The 14,781-nt window shown below is 41.2% G+C and overlaps 1 protein-coding gene and 1 long non-coding RNA gene across 3 annotated transcripts; one reads left to right on the plus strand and one right to left on the minus strand.

Moving 5' to 3' along the window:
* Window positions 1-561: 561 nt before the first annotated feature.
* LOC137841354 (uncharacterized) lies at window positions 562-10,821 on the minus strand. 2 transcript variants are annotated; one of them, XR_011088582.1, is made up of 3 exons: window positions 10,462-10,818; window positions 8,669-8,835; window positions 562-4,387 (listed from the first exon to the last, which is right to left on the minus strand). It is a non-coding gene; the product is annotated as an uncharacterized lncRNA (long non-coding RNA). The 2 variants fall into 2 exon arrangements; XR_011088581.1 differs by lacking the exon at window positions 562-4,387 and having other exon boundaries at window positions 8,516-8,835; window positions 10,462-10,821.
* Window positions 10,822-10,907: 86 nt separating this feature from the next.
* On the plus strand, window positions 10,908-14,111 carry XBP1 (X-box binding protein 1). Its single transcript, XM_068654164.1, is given in 6 exon segments — window positions 10,908-11,178; window positions 11,248-11,344; window positions 11,425-11,553; window positions 12,155-12,208; window positions 12,211-12,318; window positions 13,085-14,111. Coding segments are annotated over 6 exon segments (1,140 nt in total). The 5' UTR covers window positions 10,908-10,984; the 3' UTR covers window positions 13,643-14,111.
* Window positions 14,112-14,781: the final 670 nt, after the last annotated feature.

Below are 14,781 nucleotides of genomic sequence, written 5' to 3' on the forward strand. Positions count from 1 at the left end.
TTAACACCACCCTCTGCAGAGACCAGGACAACAGCATATTTCATAAGCAAATGAAATTGCTGTACCTCCTAATAAGCATGTAAACAGGAGATATATCATTTTCTGTGTAAATTCATATAACATGCCTGCCCACTTTAATCACCAGGTAAAATTGTTATCCTACATCTCTGGAGACATGATTGCACAGCACAAAGGCTCAGGTTTGACTGAAAGCTTTACTCAAATATGCCTGAGAGCCTGATGAGTTTCCATTACTGAAGCAGCATCAACAGTTACCATCTTTTGGTACATGGAAATGTATCTCCAACACCCCTTAAGTCACATCTGCTGCTGCATTTCAGGAAGAGATGCTGAGATGCACTAAAGCTGAGCAACCAGTAGGTGACCTCCTACACTCGAAGAGCTAGAGAAGTTCCTTTGTCCACTGGCAAAACTCACCAGGTATGTATGAAATGTGCCAAAATATCTCCAGAAACATTAGTCTGAATTAAAGATGCCTCTCATACCCTTCATTTTCATGCACTCAAATTTTACTATTGCAGTTATGAACAAAAGGCCAACTGAAATGGGCAAAATGCTTTTAATATTTATCAAAGATATATTTTCATCATTATCATCAATTACTCTAATATAAATTAACAAACTATTGTCACTTGTCAGCTCAATTAAAAAAAAAAAAAAAAAAAAAAACAGAAAACACTGTGGCAGTTTATGTTAAGAAAAAATATCATCTATCCGTGACTTTCTCTTTCTATTTAAAGTTAAAAATGGGAAACACAATTTTCTAAGTTAACCAGCATTGACGCAATCCAAATTAATCAACAGACTAGCCACAGCAGCTTCAATGATTAAAAAATAAATAAAAAGTTAACAAAATTCCCTGCTAATATTTGAAAAATTAAGGTTTCCAATGTCTTGAACAATGTGTATTTATTTAAATCTGTATGAAGTGCAAACATTCTGGTTTAGGAACCCTTCACTCTTTCTGTAGAAGTACAGTTGTCTACCAAAGGGAAAAGATAATGATGAATCAGACCAGCAAAACTGAAATATGTTAAGCCATATTAAAAATATCCTTATTTAGTTAACTGCAGCCTTTTCTTTTTGCAAACTATTGTACAATATACAGCACAAGTTTATATGAGAGTTGCAATGCAGTACAGATACGCATGATATACTGATTCCTTCAGGGCAGGCACAAGAGATCATCTAAGCAAAGAAAGAAAAATGAGTACTAAGAAATAAACTATAATTGTTACTGTATGCTATTTGCTCATGTAAAATCTTCACAAGGACAGACAGAATCAATAAGAACATCTGGAGCCAAGTTTTCCAAAATTATCTTTAGAAGCAATATCCCTTCATTCTGCAAGAAGTACCTTCAAATACATCCACACAAATGTCTTTCTCTGTATTCTTAAACCTGCCCCCCCCAGTTGCTATGCATCAGCTCTACTCAGTTCCAGTTACAACTTCACTGAATCCTAGATTATTGTTAATTTTATGTGTTCATCATGGCATCACTGTAGAAAGCAGTCTGCTTAGCATTAGCTGCTTAGCACTAAAGTTAATCAAGCCTTAGGCCATGAGAAACTACACTTGTAACATTGGTGTGAAACTGCATAGCTAAGATCAGAAGAACTAGCTTTGACCAGCAGATAAGGGAAATATGCATAAACTTGAAAAGGCCTCAGGCCAAAGATGCCACCAAGGAAACCACAGATGAATGAATTGAGAAGCAAGGAGACCCCAGACAATAATGACTGACTGGAGAACAGCAGGGCACTGACAGTGCCGCTATAGGGAGGTTACTTCATAAAAACTACATAAAACCAAAGCCAATATGAAATGGGGTCCCTGAGAGGCATCCAGCTCGAGCTGTAGAATTGTATGAGACTAATAAACATCTTTCAAAATATTACCTGATTCTTAAGCCATGGGACCCTAGGGTCAGATCAAAAGAATGATGACAGTAAAGTAATTCTGCATTAAATCCTGTATTAATGGGAGCAGTGGTGTAATTTCTTCAACAGTTTTGGTGACCTAGGTAGGACCCTGGGCAACCACCATTAGACCCTCTCACCTCCAACTGTCTATTTGCTGGCATCAGGTGAGTTCACTCAGGGCCCTGGGGATGAGAAGTGCTGACTGGTGAGTTTTAAATTTATGTTTTAAATACAGGTTAAATTCTGGGAGCATGCTGAAGTGGGAAATATACCTACCATAGAAAAGGGGACACCTTTAGCCAAAGTACTGTGAAATTAGAGGAAAATAGATGAAATTGCAGGTGGACCACAGCATATGGGTTATTACTTTTGCAGGTATCTCTACAGGTATCATCGTAAATATACAGTACTGAAATGTGTGTTGTAACCAAAAATCAACTTATGTTAGAGGCTATTGTTATTCAACACCCATATAAGTAGCCGGTATGCTAATAAAAACAAAAGGAGACTGTAGAAAAAGAAATACGTAACAGCTTAGCACCTCAACACTAAAGTTGAGGGAGCCTTAAGGCTATAGGAATGTACTTTTAACCTTTTGTTTTTAAATGGAGAAACCAGTAACTCAGAACCAGTTGAAACTAGAATACAAGGGAGTAGGAACAAGACTAACTACAAAGTTTCCTAACTTTGAGATAAGAGAAAAAGAGAAGTCATAAATACAAATAAAGGCCTGGAGACAGAAAGAGACCTATCAGGAGAAGGTGAAGGCCGAGGCCCAGAAATGCTGTTGGATAACACAGATAGCGTGCAAAGGAGATGTGGAGGAGTGAGGACTATAAATCAGAAGGCTATCGGACAATATAGGTCACTCCTGGGAGGCAACCAGCTCAAACTGTCAAGGGTTATATTAATAAATGATCACTATTATAATAATGAGCTGATTCGACTTGAGGCATTCAATTAGGGTTGAACCAAGTGAAGTCAGAGGTGGTGATGGCATAATTCCTGAAACAGGTAGCTACAGCATAATTGGAACCGTGGTCCAGGTGGCAGCTGCATAATTCCTACCATAGCATGTAGCAGTTCGTTCTCTTTGAAAAAGCATTCAATATAAATAACATACATCACATATTTCTGAAAAACATTTACATACAATCTAAATACTAACTGATGAGCAGCAAAGAGAAAAAGTTAAAGGTTAAATTTAACATGCCCTGAGGAAAAAAAAAAAAAAAAAAAAAGAAGCAAACAAGGGCAATTTAGTTGCATCCACCTGCGTAAATTCACTTTCTAGTACCAGTAATTCCTAATGAAAAATTGGTTCTTGCTACTGCAATTGTCATAAACAAAGTTTTAAGCAGAATTAGATACATGGAGTATTTCCTGTGCTGTTGCTGTCTATTCAAGCAGAGCTTGGTCTTGGCAAGTACTGCACACCTGAGCAAGTTTGGTCCTGATACAGTAGCTAAATTTGTGTCATTGAGCTGTCTTGTGAAACCTGATGTTTTCCATAGAGCTTTGTATAAATAGTGATTTTTTACAATAATCAGAAGTTTTTATTCATCTGATTACTTGGAAAAGCAAAGCTACTCACAGTCTTGGTACAAAGCACACTAAAAACCATGAAAAGCCTTCACAACTCCAAAATTATTTGAAGCCTTAGGACTATAAACACTTCTCAATTTAACATCGTGACTAGTGTTTCTGGAGTCAATGTGTGGTACAAATTGCTGGTCTTGCAACCCCTACCTCAAGCAAACCACTATTTAAAGTGAACAATATATAAACAATACAAAATAAATTCAAAGCCTGTAATTAGTGTGCATAATGTGCCAGCTGTTGATACTAATTGCAATGGACAAATCCCACGCTACTAAGTTTAAAGCCAACAAACAGACTTCTGACTTAAAAAAAAAAAAAAAAAAGGCAATTAAATTGGGACTGGCTAAAAAGAAAAAATTACTACATTAAAAATTGATTCATTCATGCAAAGGTGAATTAAGCAACTATTTACTCTATTTCAATTTATCTATTAAAGACTCACCTAAGTTACAAACTCTGACAGGAACTTTTAATTAATCACCCTAAAACACTTCATTTTCCACATTCAATTACTAGTATACAATCCATTTAATTAGCATAGAAAGAGCTTCAACTGTCTCAGATCAATTACTTGAGAATCATCATTAAGATCAAGTGCTAACAGAGCAAATGAAGTTACCAGAAAGGAATGATAATAGACTTGCCCCTCTGTGAGCACCAGAGCATTCAACAAAGTAAAAAGGTAGGAGGTAGGAGGCATACAATTCTGGTAACACTCCTCACATTTTGGGTCATGCTGAACTTGCTGAGACTGAACTCATTCCTAACTTGTTGTTTCCTGATAATTTTTCTCTGCCCCTTTTCATGGTGGCTCTCTTCTGACAGCTTGATACAGGCTTCTGTGTACGAAAAATAAAATAAAATAAAATAAAATAAAATAAAATAAAATAAAATAAAATAAAATAAAATAAAATAAAATAAAATAAAATAAAATAAAATAAAATATATAGAATTAGGTGAAGGCACTCAAGCAGAATAATGTATGGAAATCATTTCAAAATTACAAAACAATAAAGTTGCCAGAACTCTCACGGACTCTGAAGTTCTAAGAGAATTCCAAAGCCCAGGGAATGAAGCCTAAGAAATAGGAGAAGGTATTTCCTTTCAAAAGCTAGCACTGCTCCAAAGAGCTAGGTTTTGCCAGCAGGAAGTAGTCATCAAATTTTCCTAAGCACAGTTGTTTACCTCCCAGAGTATTTCCAAGCAGAGGCTCCAGTTCTGAACCAGGATGTGCAAACAGGAAAATTTACTGGAACAGGAGCTTTTAGGTATGTGAGATTTCAACAGCTGGCTACTTTCCTCAGAGATCTCACACAGTATGTTAAATATTTACACAGAATCCAGAACGCAGGCTGCCAGTTCACTGGGACAGTAAAACAGCAAGTTTGGTCTCTCTTTTATTGCCTGTTCTGCAACATCACCCCTAAAGATGCACTGAAAGTATCATCTCAATTGAGTATAGTACTTTTATTTTTTTCATTTTACTTGTAACCACCACCACAAATGCATCATCATGCATCACTACACAGAAGTGGACACACTACCTCTCAAATAACATCACTTCTAAAGAGAACTTGCAGCACAGAACTCTGTCCTTTAGTTTGGCCAAGACCTTAATCACATCTGGAAATTATGTCAAAATGGGGCATCTTCCAGAACCTCGAAATCCTGCAAAATCAGCACAACTTTCAGGTCTGCATTTTTCTCATCAGCTGTATTGGCAGATCTTTGAAGTGGAACACTGTGCTTAGGACCAAGCTAGAAAAAAAAAAAAAAAAAAAAAAAAAAAAAAACATCCAAGGAGCTGAAGTAGAACTACATCATTGAAACAGGTATTACAGTCAAACAAGTCACAGCCAAGCACCAGAGATGCCAATAGTGGAACCTTTATAAAGGAAAAGGGAATCCATGCAATGAGATAGAGACAAGGATGAAGGCATGGTGTTGGAAAGGGATGGGCTCGACATCTCTTAAGCAAGGCAGTTATAAACAGAAGCCAGAACAAAGCACAGACCCAAGACAAGACACTGAACAACCACCTCCCCTAGCCTGTGAGATTCATTCACAGATCAGATAGTTCCCTGATACCCACCACATTCCCTGAACTGAGCCTACTTTCCTTGCCAGCTGGTCCACTGCTGTTTAATTCCCAGTTGAGTCTCTCAGGGACGGGCAGATGACATAAATCTTGCCAAGGACATCCAGTCACTACGTATAAAATTCTGTTTACGTGACCAATGTTTGCAGAGCTTTCCAGTAGTGTTTCATTTTTACAGAACTAGTAGCATAGGGTTGCTGATAAACATTCCTTTCCCTTCGCTGTCCTTTCATTTACTGTGTTGTCTATAACTTTTTTCCTTTTAAATTCCCATGAACTTAAAAGGAGAAATTACTCCAGTCTCTGAATACACAGGAGAAATTTGTTTCTGTCAGACAAAACACAAATCAGACTAAGAGCTCTTTACCTCAAAATTCTGAAATTTCTTTGTAAACAAGTAAGATTTGTCTTTAATAATCAGTATTCTGTGACTAGTGGGTGGGGGTAATCAGCTTTCAGATGAGAGCAGAGATTGGCAGGCTACCTCTATAATGAGACCTCTGTTACTTAATACATATGCCAGTTTTCTGGGAAAAAAAAAAAAGTAGTAAATTGACAAAAAAAATGTAAATGCTACTTAACTGTATAGATTTGTTTAATTCTGGTCTTGCCTAAAACCAGGTAATTGTTTAGTTTTAGAGGAAACTAAAGAAAATGAAGCAAATGGAACTATAATGCAAGTGAAATCCAGTGAACAGAATAAATATATAGATGCAGGGAACATTCTGACCTCATTATATAGGTCACTTGATCTTAAAGTTACTGTTACTACTCCAAAAAGAGACTACATATCATCAGAGCATGTTAAGATAAATCTGCTGCCTTGTATTCTGCAATGGTAAAATAAGGAATTACACAAAAACTAAGAAGCCGTGAAGCATGGATGATTTCACTGACAAAAAAAAAAATAATCTGTGGTGCAAAAAAAGTTATTACAAGACAGGGTAACAATGGAGAATCATACTTTAAAAAGTTAATCACTTTCTATACATGCATCTATTGTCAGTCTTTCAGAACTTACCTTTTCACCTGCCTGTTTTTATAAGGTCCTGTATGAAATTTATGCCTACTGAGCTACCAGCAAAACTTAGAATACAGCACAGCCTCTTTGAACATGGGCAATGCTGCTAAACTGCCTAGAGGAGCTGCAAGATGGGCTTCCATGCCTTTGTCTGCTGAGAATTCCGATGAAAATGATTGAAGACCCTCCTTTCCTTGAAAAAAGGCCTTGTAAAAGGTCCAACCTCTAGCCAATCTTCATGAATGTCTGAGTTAACTCAGACTTCTCTTGTCAATCAGAAGCAAAGCTTCAGTATAATGGTGGGGAAAAAATCTATTGGGATGTGGAGATGGAATTCCAGTATCAGGGCATGTGATCTCTGTCACAGGATGTATGCTCTCTGAATGAACATACACTGTCTATAGTGGCTAAGATACAGCTGTGGGAGAAAATACAGAACTTCAGCATGACATTCCAAAGGCACTAGAAGAAAAGGTGTAACAAGATTCACTCACGGTACAAATGTGATAGGATCACTCCCTCAACCACAAAAGCAACTTGGGTCAAAGTACTGCACTATAATGATGACCAGAGTAAGAATCTCCAGACTATACCTGTGGCTCCCACGCATGCCTAAGATGGAAATGAGGCAGACCCACCATTGTTCATTGTAATTCTGGGTAGTAACAGGTGCCAGTAATGTATGTGGACAGAACATCAGGGTGAAGAAATAGAATGCAAACATCTGAAGTGTTTGTAAGATGCTTGCATGAGGACCAGGGTTTGAAGCTGGACTCAGTCTTTTCCACACTTTTACGGTGACACACTGGAAGCAATCATAGAAGCCAAGGAGGCAAAGTCTCAATAATAAGTATTAATGGAGAATGGATGATAGCTGAGCAAAAAATCACCTTTCTGCAGCACTTGCTTGAGACACTGTAAAGAGAAGGCAAAGCCAACCTCACTTCCTACAGAATGCAGACAGGTTGGCAGCTCCACACAGTAAGCAAAGGATACAGATTCTGCATAATTAATCTTAGTATAGTAGTACCACCTTTTTGCTGAGGAACAGGTATCTCACTGTTCCTGCTAGGCTTGACAGCCTTTGCTGAAAAGTGCTATACCTTTTATTATCACCTTACCTGTAAATTGTTGTGACCCACTACAAGAACAGGCTGCCCAGGGAGGTGGTGGAGTCACCATCCCTGGAAGTCTTCAAAAGACGTTTAGATGTAGAGCTTAGGGATATGGTTTAGTGGGGACTGTTAGTGTTAGGTTAGAGGTTGGACTCGATGATCTTGAGGTCTCTTCCAACCTAGAAATTCTGTGATTCTGTGAAGAATTAAGAGCAGCCCTTCCATTCAAACCCAGAGGAGCTACAAAAATTCCATGTCTCCAAGAAGCCTGAACTGGTAAGACCAGAAGAAATAGAGTTGCCAAAACCCCCAGAAAAACCTGTAATATGGCTGAAGTGAAGCATTTCCCCTGCTCCAGCTAACAATTAACTTGGCAGCTATGTTAGTAGAGTTTTTTATAGAAAGATAAGGTGAATTTCCACCTGAAGACTGAAAGAACTAGAATTTTGAGAGATGCACTTTTCCACCCCAATGTGTATTGATGAAATTTAAGAATAAATAAAATGAATACAAAGCATATTACAAACATTATGGGTTTGGAATAACCTCGTTTTAGGCTGCAGAACAGTTCCCCTTCTCATTTATTCAGCTATTGATACAGAGCTGGGAATATGCCAGCTGTTGACATGAGCTTGACACCCTAAGCCACCTTCCAAGTGTTTTAGACATGCATTGGGCAAACAAGCTCTTTCTCAGGCTATTAGTTAAACTATGTTTTCTCTATACTCTCCCATTCTCTTTCCCTCCTTTATTCACCCTTTTTTCACATGTAGATAACATTCAACTCATATTTCTTTCTCTGTATCTGATATTACACAAAGGGAAAGCCTCTCCACCTTTGTTAAACAAAATTATTTCCTTTGGTGGGTCAGCCACCTGAACATACCACATAAAAGTGTGTTGGCAGGAACTAATATTGTTTCTGGCAGGACAGCCAACAGTATCCTCACTGGTACATCCTTTAGCTGGTGGTGCTGAACTAAAAGGCAGGGTAAGAAGCTTTCTTGAATAACTTGAGTACTGTCATGTGGATCACAGGCTTGAATCCAATGACTGAAAAAACAGAAATATGAAAAAAGGAACGTGTAAACAGCAAGTTTGAAAAAAGAATGGCAAAAATCAGAATTAAACTTGAAGTCCTTTAATTAAAGCTTTCTGAAAGGGTGCCTCAGTTCAAGACAAGCTTTATTTAACTTTTTCGCTTCCACTTTTTACCCAGTAGCTTACCATATAGTTAATAAAAGATTCTATGTATCCTAAGGCAGTAACATAATATTTATAAGCCTAAACATATTCTCAGTAACTATACCACTGCTAGCCTTAGCAATGCTACTACAATTACTCAACAAGACAAGACTAGAAGGTCTCAGGGCTTTCCTTTGCCAGCTGCTACCACTAACACCAAGCATGTTAATGGATACCATTATTATATCCAGTAAAAGTGGAAACCACCAATGCCAATGGCAGCTTCCAGTTCTGCCACTGTTCCAGCCTGGTCACATACCACTGTTACATGGCTCTTGTACCCCCAGCAGCACACGTGCTTCTGAAGCTTACTCATGATCATAACTGTTGGTTGTAGAAGGAAAACGATGCTTTTACTCTGGTTCTTTTTAAAATTAGAAAAATTAAGTCACATACAGATACAAAATTAGGGTTTTTCTTCAGCCATAATGCTAAGAAATCTGGGTATCTATATGATAAATCACATCATGGCCAGTTTTAGAAGTATAGCTACAAATATCAGAAAGCAGCAGAAGCAGGGGCAGCCTGTCTGCTTTAAGTGTTCAACACTTTCATTTGCTGTAAAAATGTGCAACTTATTTGACACAAATGTCTCATATTAGAAAAATATATTAATATTGGTCTGTATTTCATTAGAAAACAGTAAAACTTTAAATTTTGAATATAATTAGAGAATAAATATGATTACAAACCCCAAAGAGACATACAAAGGAGAAGCAGTTAAACTATAGGTATCTGAGGGGCCAAGCAGGACCAGAACAAACAAATTTTTTCGCACTCAGAATAAAAGGTTTATCAAAAGTCGCCACAATTTTCACAAAAGCGTCACAGTAGAAACATGAACTATTAGACTTAGCTAAATGTCATGCTGCAGTGAGTAAGAACAAACAAAAACTTGCAAATGCAGAGTTTGTTCTTTGTTATCGTGACAGCCTGGCAGTACTCCAATACTGGAATAATTCCAGACAAGCACACCAGTTGCGCAGTGCCTTTGAACTTTTAAAGCTAATGTTTTTCCTTTAATGTTTAACATCTTATCTATTTTAAACTCGCTGTGTGAGTGGATTTCAGAAATAAACTCAAGGAACCAAAATTTTAACATTTCACAACCACTTGGGTAACAGGCAACTAACTGCCTGTGAGCAAACCCCAGGAAGCTTAGGGCACTGAGGTATGGCTGACATTTCACAACAGAGTGCCCTAGGAAGCTGCCTATTACTGCCTGCACATTGCTGAACAGCTGAATTTGTACGTGCATGACATTGCAAGGCTTTCTAGCTGCAAAACGCCTAGTTGTCTGGGGCTGAAACAGCTTGGATTTAATGTCAACCCATTACATTTTGTCAGCGTTCTCCATTAGATAATATGAGAAGGGTACTTTTCACTTATAATATTGCTACTGCTTATAAACACATTCAATTCAAAATAGGACACCTGGAGCACTGCTGCAGGCTCTCTAGCAGCTTCTTCTTGTCTGTCACAAACCTCTTCTGTTTTCATACCCTTTGCACAGCATCCAGCATAGCTCCATTCCCAGCAGTTGCGTTCCCACAAATGCTGGCCCTTTCCCTGCTTTCTGTTGAGATTTGGGACAGATGGTACCCGGCATGTCAGAAATGCAAGTTTTATTGTGCTGCCGCTTTGCCCCCACTCGGTCCCTGTGCCCCGGCCGCTGCTCAGGCTGAGCGCCCCCCACACCCGCTGCGCCGCAACCAGACCCCGCAGCCGGCGCCTGCGAGGGCCCCCCGCGGCCTCGCCCCTCCGCCGCTCGCCGGCCCCCCCGCGTCTGATGCAATCGCCGCCCGGCCTTGCCTCCAGCCGCGGGCGGCCCCGGGCCTGTCGTCACGCCGCCCCGGCCAACGAGAAAGAGCCACGACGGCAGAAAGCCGGGCGGGGCGGCGGCGCCCGCAGAGCGCCGTGCGCGCGCCGGGCCCGGGCCGTTCTCTCCGCGCCGGCCATGGCAGCGCTCCCCGGGGCCGCGGCCCCGCGCCTGCTCCTCATCCCCGGCGAGGCGGCCGAGCCCGCCGCCGGCCGGCGCCTTTCCGTCGTCCTGCCGGCAGGAGCGGCCCCTAGCCCCCCGGGGGCTCCGCAGCCGGCCCGCAAGCGGCAGCGGCTCACCCATCTGAGCCCGGAGGAGAAGGCGCTGCGCAGGTGAGTGGGGGGCCGGCGGCGCGGCGCGGCGGGGCGGCCGCTGGTGCTGACGGCCGCGCTGCCCCGCAGGAAGCTGAAAAACCGCGTGGCGGCCCAGAGCGCCCGGGACAGGAAGAAAGCGCGGATGACGGAGCTGGAGCAGCAGGTGGTGGAGCTGGAGGAGGAGGTAAGGAGCTCGGTGGCCCCGCGGGAGGGTGGCTGCGGCGGCACCTGCTGCGACCCCCCTGCCTGCGCGGCTCTCTGCAGAACCAGAAGCTGCTGCTGGAGAACCAGCTCCTGCGGGAGAAGACGTGCAGCCTTTCCCTGGAGAACCAGGAGCTCCGCTGCCGCTTGGGTTTGGATGTTCTGAAAACAGAGAAAGAAAGCGAGTCTAAGGTGAGCGCTGCGGTGTTCTTGGTGGCTGTCTTGTGCTGTTTCTTGGCAGAGCCTGTTAAGAGTCGCTGTGCTCTAGGAGGCAACTGTGTGGTAGTGCCAGGGAGCAATAATCCCAGTGTTGAGAGTCTCCAGGCTGAAACAGGTATGCTCTGAAGAGAGCATGCTTTGTGTGTCAGAAGTACTCTTGTCTTCCGAGAGGAGGCTTTCCCACAGATTGAGTGGTTGTCGAGTCTTAAGTGAGCACCATTGGTAGTGTGGGAGATAGTGAGCTCGTTAGTCCCAAGCTGTTTTATGTCATCTGCATTTCTATACTACGCTGTGGAAGCGAAATAAGAATTTTTAGTCATGTGTGGCTGTCTCAGAAGAACAGAGGAGATAGTGAGAGGCTGAGCTCTCTATTAAAAGTGGTGAACAAGGTGGATTTGCAGAGGTATAGAAGTTTGTGTCACTTTTGCAAGCGGCCTCATCTCTTCAGGCTGTTACTGTATAAGCAAGGAGAGACTAATGGGGGAAGCCTTTGCAGAGAGAGCATGGTCTTCAGGATGCTGTGTGGTCTGCCAGAACATATGTGATGACTGACAAAGCTTTTTCTTTGGTCCAGGTCGTGATGGAATCACAAGTGGATGAGATCGGGTTGGTGACCGGGTCCGCTGAGTCCGCAGCACTCAGACTACGTGTTCCTCTGCAGCAGGTGCAGGCCCAGCAGTCACCATTTCTGACAAAATCCACATGGATTCTGATGGCAGTGACTCTTCAGATTCTGAGGTAAGCATCTGCTTCTGTCCTAAATGCCCATGAAATTCAGAACCACTGTGGATTTAAGACTCAGTTGAGAACTTCTTGATGTAAAGTTTCTTAATGACTTTCCACAGTTAGCTTGTTTTTTAAGCTTTGGAATATTATACCTGCGGCTCAAGACAGCTAGGGATCCTGTGAGTACAAGACAAGTTAATGCAACTTGAACAAGTCTGGCTTTTGTAATGTGAGATAATATTGCACAGAATAGCCTTAGTTCTTACAGCAAAGCATGCAAATACAAACTGCATACTGTGCTTTTACTGTTGTTGAAAACAAATAATTATTTTCTTTATGTCTGATATTTAACAAGGTTGTTGGAACTTAAAGACTGTCTAATGTGAGTCTCTTTTAGAAATTTAAAGACAGGAAGGTTACACAGCTTTTAGTCACGGGCATATCTGCCTGCATCTGGTTCTGGTACTTGCTCTGTAGACTTGGCGGATTCTATGGTGTTTTTATACAATAGGTCCAAGATTTTGACGAGCTTCTAGTAGAGATTGAGCATCTAATCCAGAGTTTGACAAATCTCTAGTACCCTTACAAGAGAACTAATGGACAGAAGTTCTGAACAATAAGTAATTTTCTGTTCTGATAAGTGGTGTGCTTGGTAAAACTCCTAATTCTGTGATGTTAGCATATTTTAACTTCCAGGTGAGGGTGGACCGATGTTGCAACAGATGTTTTCCTGTAATAGTTGTAGGCTGTCTTTCTAAACCAGTGTTTTATTCTGCAGTCTGATCTCCTGTTGGGCTTTCTGGACAGTCTGGACCCAGAGATGTTTCTCAAATGTGCTGATTCAGAATCAGCATGCCTGGAAAAGCTGGAGGAAGAGATCTGTGGAGAAACAAATTCCATACCGACCCCCCCCTCTCCCTCTTTGGGGTCCCCATCAGCTAAGCTGGAGGCCATTAATGAACTCATAAGGTTTGATCATGTATACACAAAGCCCTTAATATTGGAGATTCCTGTTAAAATGGGCAACCAAACCAATATGCTAGTGAAAATTGAGGAAGTATCTCTCTCTCCATCTGAAGACAAAGCTTTTGCTGAGATCCCAGTGTCTGTGAAAGAGGAACCCGTAGACAGCTTCATGCCAGAACTGGGCATCTCTCATCTGCTTCCCTCTCCTTGTAGCCTTGCAGCCTCAAGCAATCTGTTGGATGCTGGTAGTGACTCAGGATATGAAGGATCCCTGTCACCTTTCAGTGACATGTCCTCTCCACTTGATGCTGACCATGCCTGGGAGGATAGCTTTGCAAATGAACTATTTCCCCAGCTGATCAGTGTCTAACTCAGTGTTAATTCTCCCTGATTAACTTTTGGCAGGGTAACAGGATATGCCCTTTGAGGGGTATGTGTGGGAAATCAAGTGTATACAGAAAAATTATCATTTCTACCTAAGAATGCTGGTAGGTGGGGTGATAGCCAATGTATTTCTACTCATATGAAGAAAAAAAAAAAAAACAACAACTAGGGTGTTGCCCCTGTGTCTGTTGCCCCCCTCACCCAGTGTTGGCTTATGAGAGAAGTTGTTTTCTCAGTAACTTAGCAATTTGGCTGAACCTGAAAATCAAAATTCATTTTCTTTAATGCTGAAAGCTTTAATGGTCTCTTCATGTATAGACAGCTGGGTTAAAATTAGAGTCTGTACGTCTTACGGACTTACTGTGTAAATGCTTGTTTTCCATTTGCTATGTAGAGTTGCTTTCTCCATTTTAATATTTAACTGTATTGGTGCAATTAAAGTGCAATGCAGCTCACTTCTTGTCTTGTATCTCAATGGGGAGGGGAGAGTGTCTGTACCTGCTGAAGTCTGAAACTCTACAGAAATTTCTGGAAGTTAGACCGTTCAGTGGCTGGTCTTCTGCTGCCTTGATGCACCTACTGATCCAGTGGTACTACTGTGGTGCATGTAGCTGAGTGCTTTAGCAGCCTTTGTCATGTCTTGGAGATGTTGCAAGCTGTTCAGTATAGATAGGTTTGTAGGGTGGCCAGAGATGCTATAGAGCAAAATCTGCAGCCATAATAGGGAATGCAAGTGGCAGTAGCTTGATGTCTGAATAAAACTAATTCCTTCCTCTTGGTAACTTTTGTTGTACAGAATACTCTAGGCTGAGTGAAGGTCAGTGCTTTTCAAGTCACATGTTTAGTACTCATGAAGTAGCGAGACAAGGTGAAAAAGGTATAGATTCTGCATTACCACAGGAATTCCTGAAACAAAAATCAACTTTGTAGGAGCTAATTTCACATATAACAGTATGACTACGTAGTTTTTGTTGTTCTCAGCCACTTGTTGCAATGGCACAGTATAGGAAAAAAAAAAAAAAACTTGAATTGGAGTGATAGGGAAGAAACTGCGATGTTGTATCCCAAGTAAGAGCTCTTCCAGGTCTTTGTACAACTGTTCTTGTTTTCAGTTCTGTTGCATGT

Source organism: Anas acuta, chromosome 17 (genome assembly GCF_963932015.1).
Source record: "Anas acuta chromosome 17, bAnaAcu1.1, whole genome shotgun sequence".
In the NCBI taxonomy this organism is placed as follows: Eukaryota; Metazoa; Chordata; class Aves; order Anseriformes; family Anatidae; genus Anas; species Anas acuta.